Source organism: Nothoprocta perdicaria, unplaced genomic scaffold (genome assembly GCF_003342845.1).
Source record: "Nothoprocta perdicaria isolate Ctin4 unplaced genomic scaffold, notPer1 scaffold_137, whole genome shotgun sequence".
Lineage (NCBI taxonomy): Eukaryota > Metazoa > Chordata > Aves > Tinamiformes > Tinamidae > Nothoprocta > Nothoprocta perdicaria.
This window is the reverse complement of record NW_020454505.1, coordinates 1,482,668-1,496,438: the sequence shown is the minus strand read 5'-3', so window position 1 is coordinate 1,496,438 and position 13,771 is coordinate 1,482,668. Positions and strand designations below refer to the sequence as shown.

At 36.9% G+C, this 13,771-nt stretch overlaps 1 protein-coding gene across 5 annotated transcripts in view; it reads left to right on the top strand.

Moving 5' to 3' along the window:
- NBEA (neurobeachin) overlaps nt 1-13,771 on the top strand; it is a 462,643-nt gene that overhangs the window by 229,574 nt on the left and 219,298 nt on the right. For all 5 annotated transcript variants that reach the window (XM_026033944.1, XM_026033943.1, XM_026033942.1 and 2 more), the window contains exons 36-37: nt 2,316-2,380; nt 13,184-13,292. In XM_026033944.1, the coding sequence (XP_025889729.1) occupies nt 2,316-2,380; nt 13,184-13,292 (174 nt within the window). The remainder of the gene's footprint in view (nt 1-2,315; nt 2,381-13,183; nt 13,293-13,771) is intronic.

Sequence of the window (13,771 nt, the reverse complement as noted above, 5' to 3'; positions counted from 1 at the left end):
TTTCCATAATAGAATATTTATAATGCATCCACATTGGACAATAGTGTAATTCAATCTCTAAAGTTATAATAGTTAGTTATGGTGAAGAAAAAAAATATCTGGTTATCTTTTCAAAAAGAGGTACAATTAAAAATGAAATTTAGTATCCTCTTCCTGATTCTAGACAAAAAGTGGTAAACGTTGTTGTTCAATATATTTTTTAAGAAGATTTTCAAAAGTGTCTCTAAGCCTTCTGTATTCTGCTTGTGATGAAAAGGAATCAGCCCTTATGCTGTTAATGGCCATGACCATCCCTACTGTCCTACAACATGGGAACAATTTCCTAAGGGAAGAGAGGACAATCCACTATTGTAAAAGAAATTTCCTAGCACAGGCTTTTGGCAAAGCCCTCCATTACTTCTGCATATAATTGACATGAGCAGTTTTGATGCACAGCAGAGTCTCCCAGCTCTTGCTTTAATGCCCTGAAGATGCGTAACACACCACAGCCACTTGGGATGTGGTGTCGTTATTCAAGCAGTTAGCTGCTCCTAACTAAATGCCCATGCTAGGATTCTATAAATTCTTGAAGCCCCCATCCCTGCATCCATACTTCAGATGAATATATGTTTGAGTTTCTTCTGTCTTAAGAGCTGGGCACGCTTTTTGTGAAAACTATGATAACATAATCAAATCACTTCACATTCTGTGAACACATAGCTACAAGTCTTAACCCGGTTCTTAAAGTTTGCGCAGTGATCTGAACTTGCTTTGCAAGGCAACTTTAATGACAGCATTTTCAATCCTGACCTGTGGAGAGCCAGAGACATTCCTTCTGCATGTGAGGCCAGTTGAGGCTGGGACATGTCACCTAAAATCTAGTTAGCCATTTTGGAAGTCTTCAAGTGTCTGAGACATTTGCATGAGCAAGAAAGTTCTGATAAATGTCTTGTAGAAAGTTCTGATAAAAGACACAGGTAGACGGGGTAACTTAATGCACTTAAAATGACATGACACAACTACATTTACACAGTTGAATCTTTTCCTCTTAGTCTCTCAGAGTTGCTTTGGGCCGTACCAAACTGCTTCCAGTTAGGCTGCTGGCCTCAGTTACTGGATTTGGAGAAGAACCAAATCAAAACCTCTTAACAGTGGATCTGACATAATGATTTTCTAGCCCATAAACTAGTGACATGAGTGCTGATAATCCCATCTCCCCTGATTGCGATTTCCGCAGAGATATGGATTGAGAGTATGTTCATTATTTAGGTATTTTAGCAGTTTGTTTCTCATAAATCCAACCGTGAGTACAAGAATATACTTTTTTTCAAAAACATGCCACTCAGCCAAGTCTCCAGATTTCTGTGGGAACAGCAAGAAGAATTGTGCTGGTTTTCACAAATATCATTGGAGAAAATTTCTTAACTCTATGCAAAGCCATTTTACTGCTCAGATTAGGAAATATTGGGAATTTCTGTCTTGACTTCTTAGGCCTGGAAAAAAAATGTAAAGCAGAAATTCTGTAGCTGTAACTCTCTCCATCCATTTTTACTTATGATCTGAAGTCTTAGCCTATAAAATTTCTTTCTGAGCTTTAATCTGGGTAATATATGTTGGTTTCTTCCGAGTAATCAAAAGGAAATATTTATTAGGCTATTAGGCTAAATGTTTAATAGTTCCTAAGGAATTATCGCAAAAGAAAGTTACCTTTACTTGGAGGAATGTCATTCCTTTTTTTTTCTTTTTTTTTTTTTTTTGGCTTAACTGTCAAAAATCTGTTTGTAGGATAGAGATAGTAGGTTGTCTGTCAGAAACGAACAGCTGTTAATTATATATGGAGAATTTAATTAAAATCATTTAATACCTATTAAACTATTTCATAAGCTTCAAAGTTGACCTTGGAAAGTAATATTAAAATAATTTAGAAGTCTCACTTTTTTACTGGCTACTATTTCTGTTTTCACTCAAAATGGGAAAAAATGAGGAATGAACTTAAGGATGCTTGGATTTTGCCTGCTTATGTGTTCAAATGTAGACAATGTAACAGTAAGGTGATGGAGTAGCTAATACCATTCTACTTTATTGTACCTCATATACTCATTAAGGAACTGTATGAGTTGGAGAAATATTTTTGTTTTGTTTTGTTTTTTTCCCAGACAAGGAAAATAAGATTGCTTGAATAATCAGGTCACTATCCTTTGATATAAAAAAAATCAATAAATTAAGAAGTTCAGGCTTGATTCAAACTCCTTAGGCAGTTGTCTGAGTTTGGATCAGTTCCAGAAATACTGTTTAAAATCCTTGAGTTTTGATCTTGTTATGTTTTATCTTCTTAGGAATGGCAAAATTCTATTCAGAAGAATGCAGGACTTGCATTTATTGAGCTCATCAATGAAGGAAGGTAATTAATTTTAAAGCTTTTAAACAAGTAGTCATTTTGCGTTTTATTCCATTGAGTGATAATACTTTCTCACCATCTGTTCAAAGAGACTATGAAGAGGCCATTTTAATTAAGAGTTTTATTGTTTATATATTTTGTGTAATAAATATTTTACTTGGAAATGTAGACATTCTTAAATTTGTGCTTATTGAGAAAAGAAAATAAAGCCCCCCGCTACCCTGCGTGCGGGTCGAGGTTTATTCGAGAGTGGAACCACCATGTTACTGAGCAGCAAGGTTGTTCTACCCAGACAGTCCAGGGAGTCCAATCTGTAAATCCATCTGCTGCTCCATCTGTTTTAGGAGCACAGCATTCATTGTACAGATGCCCTTCATTATACTATCAGTTCATAAGGAATTATATTATCTAGAGTTTCTGGTCCAATTTACGTCTTGTGTAACACACAGAAGATCACATTTATAAGAGCAGCGTTGCTTTTGCAAGTTGGTAAGATGCTTTATTAACAATCCTCAAGTATTTTTAATGCTGTTTCTGTTTACATCTTCTGCTCTTTGCAGTGTTTGTCAGTACTTTCGACCAGACAGTAACAGGGCAGTCTTTGGCCTTGCTGGTCATGAAATGCCAAAGACAAATGCAGCTACTTGAGTCATGTGTGTCAATTCTGTAATCCAGGAAATTAGATCTTCTCAAATCCAGATTTCTTGATACTTGCAGTTGAATAAAAATAGTAATAGTAATGTGCCCAGTGGAGAGACTTTAGCATTTGTGTGTGTGCTTTTTTGGTTTTTGTTGTTTTTTTCCTGATAGTATGTCATTACCAATACTGAAATACCTTAATTGTTGAAATGATCTCTTTTTTTTACAGCACAATTTTTTTTTTGTCATGCTATTATTTCAGTTGTTGTTCATATGAAAAGAAGACTGGAAAATATCAGAGAATAAGAATATAGGAACATTGCTATCTAGAGAATAGAATGTGTCTTGATATCAGATTTTTGGTTGGTACAAATTCCCTTAGATTCATTGCAAGCACTGCAGTTACATTATGGTATATACCATCTGGAAGTGTAGCTCCTTTAACTGGAAATCTTTTCTTGCTATAAAGTAATGTATGGGTTTACACAGTAATAGGACTTATCTAAGTAGGTCATACACTGTGCATTATTATACAAGAAATAATACACAATAATAGAGTGAGTAATTATAGTAAGCTCACGTTCCTGGATGATAACATGGAAACCTGTTCTACTCCTTTTAATTTTATCAGCTTTTGTTTTTTGGAGCGAATTTTTTTTGTAAATTGTTTTTGTTTACAGTAGCATTAGATAGTAAGGTCAGATATTTCTGCATGCTCACTGTTGAGAAAATACTTGTTCTGAAAAAAGCCCATATCAGCATTTTTTATAGTTTTTCTGATTATTAAGATACCAATAGACCAATTCTTCCCTCTAGCAATAACTTTTCAAAAGACAGTAATAATTAATAACTGCTACTTAAATACAGTCAAATGAATGTCTAATCAAACTGCCCGTAGACACATGTTCCTCCATATACTTCTGTCATAAACATGCCGTAGAATAAGTGTGTACACATTACTAGAATGTTTGTTGTACTTTATAATCAGCCCATCCGTTTTTAATTTATCCTTTTGGGGATAAAGATAACAATCCTTTAAGTGGAAATTGTTATAAATATTTATTCTACTTAATAGCTAAACTTGTGAATGCGATTCATCAATCATAGCTGGAGAACGCAATTGTGCAGTTGTCAACAATTAACAGGACATAAACAGTTGATGAATGTGCAGCTGAATTAAAGTGCTCCCTAGGACAACCTGAAATTATAAACTGGATCATTTAAAGGAATCTAACAAAGGATCTTTATAATTAAAACAAAGCAGGGTTAATGGGATATAAAATTGCATATAATCGCTGTGCAGTAATGATTGAATTTAAAATTTTTAAAAGCAGAATGAAGGCTAAGAATATTTTGAAGGATTTTCTGGATAAGATTCTGAGAAACATAGGTAATAAATCAACATTTTTGAACAAGCTTTTTAGTTGAGTGGGAAAGGGATTAGATGTTGTGTAGAGGATCATAATTTTTAACAGTTTCAGTTACACATCTGTTTTAATATATGGATATTAGGAGATTTTCTGAGTGTTTTTTTTTCTTCATTAAAGCATTTGAATTCCTTTCTGATCATTGACTTTATTAGAAATGTTCTGAAACAAAGTATTTCAGTTGTATTTTAAAACGTATACTGTCTTTGTTCCCATCCCTTTAATAACTTGTGGCTTAATTATAAGTCAATTTATTGTGCCTGTTTCTATTTGTATTCATTTTAGATCATGTTTTGCTAGGAAGATCTGAATGACAAACAATTGTAAAATTGAGGGCACAAATCATAGAATCACTAGAGTTGGAAAGAACCTTCAAGATCAAGTCCAACTATAAACCCAGCACCACCATGTCTGTAATCTGACAGAATTTTCTAAATACAGGAATTTGGAGAAGCAGGAGAGGTGGAATGCCTAAATTTAATCCTGAGGTTGTTCTTAGCTGTCTGTGAATTTAAAAAGTTCCCTCTGCATCACGTTTTCTCATCTATAAAATAAACTAGTTATTGTATAAGTGAGGTGTGATAAAAATGGTTTACAGCATGAAGATACATTATACAATTACTAAATATTATGAAAAAATGCCAGTCTTCAGTATAACAAGAGCCCCTGGCTATAGATTACAATTAATATTTTTAATGAAAATATATGCAAAAATATTTAATTTGGGAGTAGAGAATAACATTGTGAATAAACCTGCTCTCATTCTGCTTATGATCTTGAACTTTATGCTTCTTTTAATCAGTCTCATGCTATGAGTATCTGTTACTGAGATTATCACACATGTCAAGAACTCCACTGACATCAGGTTGATAAGGATATCAAGGATATATATTTTGATATAAATGGAAATAGACTTCCTAAGAGCTAGATGTATCTGCAATGTTGACTGTAAAAGGGAACATCAGAAGACTTCTTTAGCAATGATGTGGGAAGGAGCCCATGTCCTGCAGTTCGGTGAGGTAGTGATGGGTAAGGTCAAAAGCAAAAGGGACAGGGTGTTGAGAACAAGAGAAGGGAAACAGGAACACCCACCTCAGGTGAATATGTGATCACTGAGCAACATCACTAGAATAAATAACACTTGGTGGGGTAGCCTGCATGGCTGAGTGCTGTGATGGACAGATAAAAATTCTTCAGGAAAAGAAAATGCAGGCAGGGAAGCAAGAAGGAAAGCACCCCCCTGTCGTCCCCCCGCCTGCTTAGTAAGCACGAGACAGAGGAAGCTTCCTAAAAACATCAAGGCAGTTTCTGCATCAGACACCCTAGTTCTCAAGGGGCACTTTAGCCTTCCTGATAGTTGCTGGAAGTGTAAGTAGGCGAGTTGCCTGCAGTCCAGCTCTTTACTGGAGGATGTTTGGGATCACTTTTCACATAGGATGGACCATCAGAGATGACACATAGCTAGACCTGCTCTTACATTACCTAACCAGTGTCATAGAATGTGTTAATTACTGCCAACCGTGGCTACAGTGACCATGAAATAGTGGAGTTCAAGATCCTGAAAGGGTGAGGAAGGAAAGAACAGAATACAGACTTTAGGAAAACAGATCTCAGCTTATTCAGGAAAGGGGTAAATGGAATCCCATGGGAGCAGAACCACCACTGGTAGATGAGGATTGTGTTAGGGCTAGTTTGAGAGAACTTAACCCCTACAAATCCAAGGTACCTGGTGGGTTGCATCTGATGGTACTGAAAATCCTTGCAAGGCTGCTATCCTTGTCAAGCTGCTCTCTGCCATCTCTGAAGAGTGTGACTTTGGAGATGGCCACTGGTGCTAGGAGAAAAGGCAGATTTCATTCACATAAATAAAGTCCAAAGTGGCCAAAGGGAGCTGTAGATTTGTCGGCTTCACTTCTACCTTAAGCAAGAAAAGTCTCGAGCAAATCCCCTTGGAAGACATTTCTGGCCTGATGAAGAAGATCACAGAATCTCAGAATGGTTAAGGTTGGAAGGGACTTTTAGAGATCTTCTAGTCTTTCTTGCTTCATTTGAAATAGTTCAGTTTAATTATTGTACGGTTTCCTCATTTTGAATAGCGCGATTAGTATGATCACAACTGAAATTTAAGAAAGCACAAGATCATACTTCAGCTCAAATCTCCACTGTAGGCTTCAGTTCTGTAATTCTATCTCTATATCTAAGTCTGATTTCTGGCTTTAGCCATGAAAATACATACTTTGGTATATCCACCTACCTGGACCTCAGAATAGACTTAAGATTCACAAGGACCTTCATTTTTTGAAGTGTGTTGCCTGGGAAGTAGTCACTAATTTCCTGGAAAGAGTGACAGGATGTTTAAACAGACTGACTTTGCTTTTCTTTAAATGTAAATGAATTGCTAATTAACTCCTTAACTAGTACTGTTGGTTAACTGCAAGAAATGCTCAGTTCCGAAATCTGCTGTTGCAACTTGGCAAGAGGTTCTGCTCTGCTTTGTTTATGGGAAATGAGCCACGTAATAACGAGTCATTATTATTTTGCTGTTGTCTTTAATTGTTGAGGCATTCAACAATTGTTTATTGTTCATGACATGTGCACATGCAGTTAGATGGCAAGACACCCTTTGAAGAACTTGTGATCTTGAGACATCATGAATATTATGTGCATGTGGGCTACCAGAATGACTTGTCATGCCTGTCTGACATGCAAAATCCAGCACATGTAAATCCACACAGAAAATGGCACTTCATAAGTAATAACACCAGAGATACAAGAGATGAAATATCTTGAATACCCTGTTAGATGAACTTTTTTTCTAATCTCATATCCTTTGCTCCATGTGTGCTTGCTCAACCTTCAGACTAACAGACTGTTTTGGACGAAACAAATGTTGTTAACAACCATCTGTTGGGTTAGTACAGCCCAGTTCTTAGATCTGCTACAGGTTTTGAGGCATCCTCTCACCTTCCAACCTTTTTTAGTCACATCATATGTCAAAGCTGAGATTGGCTCTGAGTAGACGGTAGACAGTAGACACTGTAACTGTTGATCTTGCGTGTTTAGTGGGTACACCATATTTCAAAGAGAGAGTTCCCTCTGAATTTAAAAAATTCTTAAGCAAAGTAGGAAATCTTTATTAGGAAAGGAGTAGATCCTCTGTAGTTGACCTCGAGTTTCACAAAGTCTGTTACAGCTTCTGTGGCATTTCTGAAGCATTTGCAGTTACCTTCCACAAAGTTTATCTTGCCAATATACCCATGTTGAACTCCAGTAGCTGGTCTTCGCATGCTCTACTTTCAGCATTTTCCCTAGTAAATTCTTTATCACTGGCCCTTTGCCAGAAATCCCATGCTAGACACTACCTTCCAAAGTTTATGGGACTTTTTTTAAGCATTTATAGCAGCACCTCATCTTGTAGAACTTGAAACTCTTTAGATCAGTTTATGCATCCTGTTATAAATACTAAGTGCCACATTAGGTTTCCTTTCTTATGAGTGCCATTAATAATTGTAAAAACAACAGTGTTTGGTGAAAAAGTGGCAAATTTCCAGGCTGCTTCTTGGAAAAAAAAAGACTTAGCTGTGGGCATCTGATGAAAGGGAGTGTGAGGAACATCTGTTTCCCTGGACATGTGAGTTGGCAGAACTTCAGGAATGAGTGGAGGAAGCAAGACCTTAGCTAAATTATAACAAATGTTCGTTTTGTAATCTGTTTTGAAAGTTGCTGTTTGGGAATGATCTGCTTTTTTAGATAGTGAGATACAACTTCCAATCCTTCATTTTTGGTAGGAAGACAAATAGCACTGCTTGTGACAACCCATCCCAATGCACATCTTAAAAGTGTTGTGTTTTATGTTTTTATATGTTTCCAAGCTAGTCTGGGAATATTCTTATCACTATTTTCAAGACTGAAGGAAAAAAAAAAAGTAAAAAAAAAAGTAAAAAAAAAAGTCCCAGGCTATGGCTTCTTATCTGAATTATTTTTCAGAGTCTGAAACTTCACAGTCTTAACCTTTTAAAACCCTGATATACACAGGCTTCTTATTACTTGCACGTTCTTTTCCACAACTTCCCTTAAACTGTAAGTTCTCTTGACTTTTAAAGTAACCCTGTCAAGGACAGCCTTCAAGAAAGCAAACCACTGAGTCCTAAAATAACTCCTTCCTTCCTCCTAAATAATATTTGCAGATAAGTCATCTTTAAATATCAGCAAGTCCTGAGACATACGCTCACCTGGTCTGCTCTCATTGTGACATCTGAAACTCTTGGGTTTTTAGGTGTGGAAGAAACTTCAGCTCTGTCATTCTTATTTCAGAGCATCTGCATATCTTTATTCTCATTTTTTCTTTCCATTTTCCATGTGGTAAGCTGGAAACTTTATGCCCATGAGTGTAGAAAACTCATTTCCCCATAGAAATATAGCAGGATTTGAACACTGGAGTAATCTCAGAGTGCTTTGTTGGTGGATTCCATACTAAAAGTAAGTTGATTAAAAATATGTCAGTCCTATTTCTTAAGGGAGCTTTAACTGTGGCTCACAAATTTGTGGGCATTTAGCAGAAATTGAGTCTGTCTTGTAGAGACAAATCATAATTTACCAAATAATATTTCATATTTATTTTATTTTGTAAGAATTGCAGCTCCAGGAGGTAGGAGTTTTGCTGATGATCCGTGGATCTCTGCATCAGCTGATTGAGATCAGCTCGACTGGGGAAGGTCCTAACAGTCACACGTGGCTTCCAGTTCTGGCAGGAGTTGGAGTGGTGAAGCAACAGCAATTGTCACATATAGTCTAGCCAAAAGTCTTTCTAGACCAATGTGTTGTCTCTTTTGGTCAAATCACAGATGACTAGAAAAGAGTATAAAGTTTCTAGCAAGCCTGTGGTGACACTTCTCAGACAACTCCCCAGCCCTTCAGGAATACAGCTTGTCTAGAGATGAATAAGCCTGACCAGAAGGCCAGATTCATCACTGTCTCAACATCTGTCCATCTGCTAGGTCTTTTGAGGGCATTTCTGCTAAGGCAGGATGAGGATTTACAAAGGTGAGTGAGAAAAGTGAGTATATTTTAGTCACAGGAAATATTCAGTTGTCAGTGATAAGGACTGTATGTTTTATTTCTGAAGGAGAGTAAACATGATCTTCATGATCAGAACAAAACAGATCTTCAGATCTTGCCCCTGCTTAGCAAGTCTATGTGCATTTTTATGCCAGTGTCTTAGTTGGATTGAGTCACTGCAATACAACTGCAGAGATAGGGATGATGCAGAGACTTGACTTTTCCTCAAAGGAAAAGGCTGTTGATGGGAAACACAGTTCAGCAGATGATTGCAATAGCAACCAACAAAAATTGGATGGGTGTTAGTGTAAATAGAATATAATGTAATAGGTTGTGGAAATGTTGTATAGCGTAAGTAGAATTGAGAACTTGACTGGAATGACACTGACATTTTTAGCTGTGCAGCTTTGCATTCACTGAATGAATTCAAGGTGAATTCAAACTATGTATGACCTGAATAAAGACCCACAAGGCAATGTTTTTCCTAATTAGTCTGGCATATCTATAGTCTGGTTTATTTAGCCTGATAAAATGGGGGTTGAGATGGAATATTAGAAGGCCAACAGAAGGAACAAGAATTATAAGCCTAAGGGCTTATATATATATATATATATATATATAAATGAAAAGTAAAGACTATTGATGGATGAGTTTGAATTGGAAAGTATAAGAAGGTTTTCAACCGTCAAAGATTTTGGAATGACCTTCCAAAGCTTTGCTGGAGGCTAGAATCCCCATCACATTTTTATAAACTGAAGATATATTTCATTTGCTAAATTTCATATTTTTCATAAACTAAGAATAGTTTCGGAAAGAGTTTGTATGACGTGTATTGTAGTGAAGGAGTAAAATTGCTGACTTAGAAATCTTCTTTATTCCTGTCTCTTACTTGCAGTGCATGAAAATAGATTCTTTGGATATTTTGGCAGCCTTTGACACTACTGAGTATGAGATTTTCCTGGTTTGCCATCTTTTCTGAATCATTGTCATTTTTCCCTTCAGAATCCTCAGGATAGTTGTAAGCACTTGTTCTAAAGCCAGAAAAGTCTGAGGTTTTGTGTTTTTTGTTGTTGCTAATTATTTTATTTTAATATTAATTTAATATTTAATATTTAATATGTGATAAGGATTTAGAGAAGCAGGAATATATTCAAATGACAGTGATCTTCCTGTGCATGTTGTCAAGCCTGGAGAAGAGAAGGCTGAGAGAGGATCTGATTAATACGTGTAAAGATCTGAAGGGTGAATGTAGGGAGGAAGGGGCCAAGCTCTTCTCAGTGGTGGCCAGTGACAGGACAAGCGGTAATGGGTGTAAAGTTGAACCACAGGCAGTTCCATCTGCACGTGAGGAAGAACTTCTCTCCTGTGATGGTGACAGAGCCCTGGCACAGGCTGCCCAGGGAGGCTGTGGAGTCTCCTTCTCTGGAGATCTTCCAAACCCGCCTGGCTGCCACCCTGTGCCCCGTGCTCTGGGTGTCCCTGCTGGAGCAGGGGGTTGCACTGGGTGATCTCTAGAGGTCCCTTCCAACCTCAACCAGTCTGTGATTCTGTGAAGTGGGAGTGGGGTGGGAGAAGGAGCTGGGCTTGCCAGCACTTTCAGCCATCTGATTTGAATCATCTGCTGCATGTCTGTGGAAGTTCTCATTCTCTGTAAAGTAGCCAGGGACAATTATTATCAGTTTTTTTGTTTTAATTTTATTTTTTATCTTTTCCTTGATTATTGGCAAGCGATTTATTTGTGACTTGCGGAAATCAGCGTTCCCTAGTGATCCATTCGAAGTGCCCAGTAGTTGTTTTAATGCGTAAATGGACACTCTGAGAATGTGAAGAACACTTCTTATTGCAAATAAGGGCAACTAAGATGAACTTGGTCCATATTTTCCTTTGCCTGTCTGTGGACCTGCTCATAGACAAATACAGTTCAGATGCTTTTACTGGGATTTAAAAGCAATGCACAGGAGTCTCAGCTAATAATTTCAGGGAATCTAAGATAGTCTAGATCTTTTCTCACCAAATTTTTGAAGGTGGAGAGCATCTAAAGAAACCTTTTTATTTCACCAGAAATGATCCTGAACTGAAAAGCTTGCCTGGGCAAAAGCAGACTTAGAGACACTGAATTTGTCCAGTGCTTCATTTATTTACTAATACAGTTATTCAGAGAGATGTCCAGCTATTAGACACTTGAAATCTATCTGTGTGCTTAGTTTTGAAATCCTGTTTTATTCCTGGTCATTAAAAAAATACGGAAAAATTCAAGAAGACCTGTGATGTAAAATTTTTATTGCGGATATAAGTTGCTCAATTCTGGTATTTTCTTATTTCAGAGAAGCGTGTTAAAATCATGAACACTCACTGCAAATCTGTATCTGAATTCAGTTCTGTGCTGGCCTCTTCACAGCAAAAATCTGAACACTTAGCAGTAATGAAATACTGAAGCATATTTTCCAACGGAGTAGATTAAATAAGTAAATTCTGAAGAGTACCATGGAGGAGACTTTAATCTTCAGTTCTTTAAAGCCTGCCAAAAAGTCTTCATTTTCAAGAACAGTAGTGAAGAGTTAGGTTGGAAAAGACTTACTCATGAATATCCAGTGTGATCCAGATTTGTTAGTCTTTATGTCTAAACAGAGATCCCCAAAACTCGGCCCTCCTATGCCACACTTTTCCATAGGAAACATTAGCTCAGGGTAAGTGATTTGATTTTTTCACAGATAGTAGAACACGCCAAGGAAGGCAGGTTAGGAAACAGTTCAAGCCATTCCCCTCTTACTCTTTAAGGCCCAGAAATCATAGTTTTCATTTCCCTCTAAGATCTGGGGCTCCTAAGCACCAACGTTAGGGTGGGATTTGCTAGTAATTTCACTTTCTTAATAGAAGAATGTCTGAAATGCAGTGTGTTTCCCTGATGCTGCAAGAAGGAAAGTCCCAGACTGTGCCAATTTGGCATAAAGAAAAACGGTTCATTCTGATCCTAAGCAGGCAGGCCCGTCAGATCTCTGCATCCTCAGAGAGATCATTTCCTCCCTGCTGATAAGGAGAGCAAACCAGGTGTGGAAAGACTGGGTATCTTGGCTCTGGGCTCTAGGGGCCATCAAGCAAGCAGTGGGTTCCATTCTTTCTGCTCCATAAGGCACCAGTGTTGTTAAAAACTGTGTTGCCTTTTTTTTTTTTTTCCTGCAATTTTATTATGCATCTCACAATATCTGGAGATCTGTTTTTCCAAGAGTCTTAATTTAAGGTGTTTGAAATTCTCAATCTCAGACTAAACTTAAGTTATTTTTTCTATTTCTCTTAAGTTCTGTCTATTTCCAGTGTCATAACAACCTGGACATACGGTACAGTTCTTCCACTCTAGTGGAATTTAATAGATTTTTTTTTTCTTGGGTAGTCTCATGATTTATGAATATTTGTGGGTCTCATACTGAGACTGCTTTTAAAAACTACTGGAACTACAATAGTTTTATAACAAACGTTTGCCTTTGATAAGAAACAGAAAGGTTTTTTCAGTGTCACTTGGTTTGTTTGTGTTATTACTGGACACATTATATTTTTCATGTCCCCTAATTTGACAATATCATTAGTTTCATAAATTTCTTTGTTTTCTATTTTAAGGAAATTTACTGAAAGAACTTACTTGAAGGAAGTAAAATCTAAAGGTTAATTTTGATTTTCCCTGTTTTAGATTATTATGTCATGCAATGAAAGACCATATAGTACGTGTTGCAAACGAAGCAGAATTTATTTTGAACCGACAGAGAGCTGAAGATGTGCACAAGCACGCGGAGTTTGAGGTAAGCCCGAGAGCTGCTGTAGTCCTGCTTCTCTGCTTTCACTCAGTTGTCACCTGGACTGTAACTCCATACAATAAAGATTCGTTTTCCAGGGGAAAGAAAAACTACATTGAAGGCATTTCAAAACTAGTTTTTAAAAGCTTTGGTAAATGTCAAACACAAGTAGCTGGTTTAATTTCTCATCTCCTCACTGAAATTCATGCAAACATTTACAGCTTGAAGAAATCCCTTAATCAGAATGTCGGCTAAACTGATAGGGCAGAGCCTTTAGCTTCCCAAAGAGCTTTTCTGATTTACTGCAAGTAGCAATGCAAATCACAATTATTTTGCTGGATTTTATCAACATCATATATGAATTTAGTAAAAAAAGAAAAGTGGGCAGTACACTTAAGGTACTTCCTGAAAAATAACAGATACAGAAGTTTTATTTTCGAAAAAAAAATATTTTTATGATACTTTTGGCAGAACATTTTGGATTT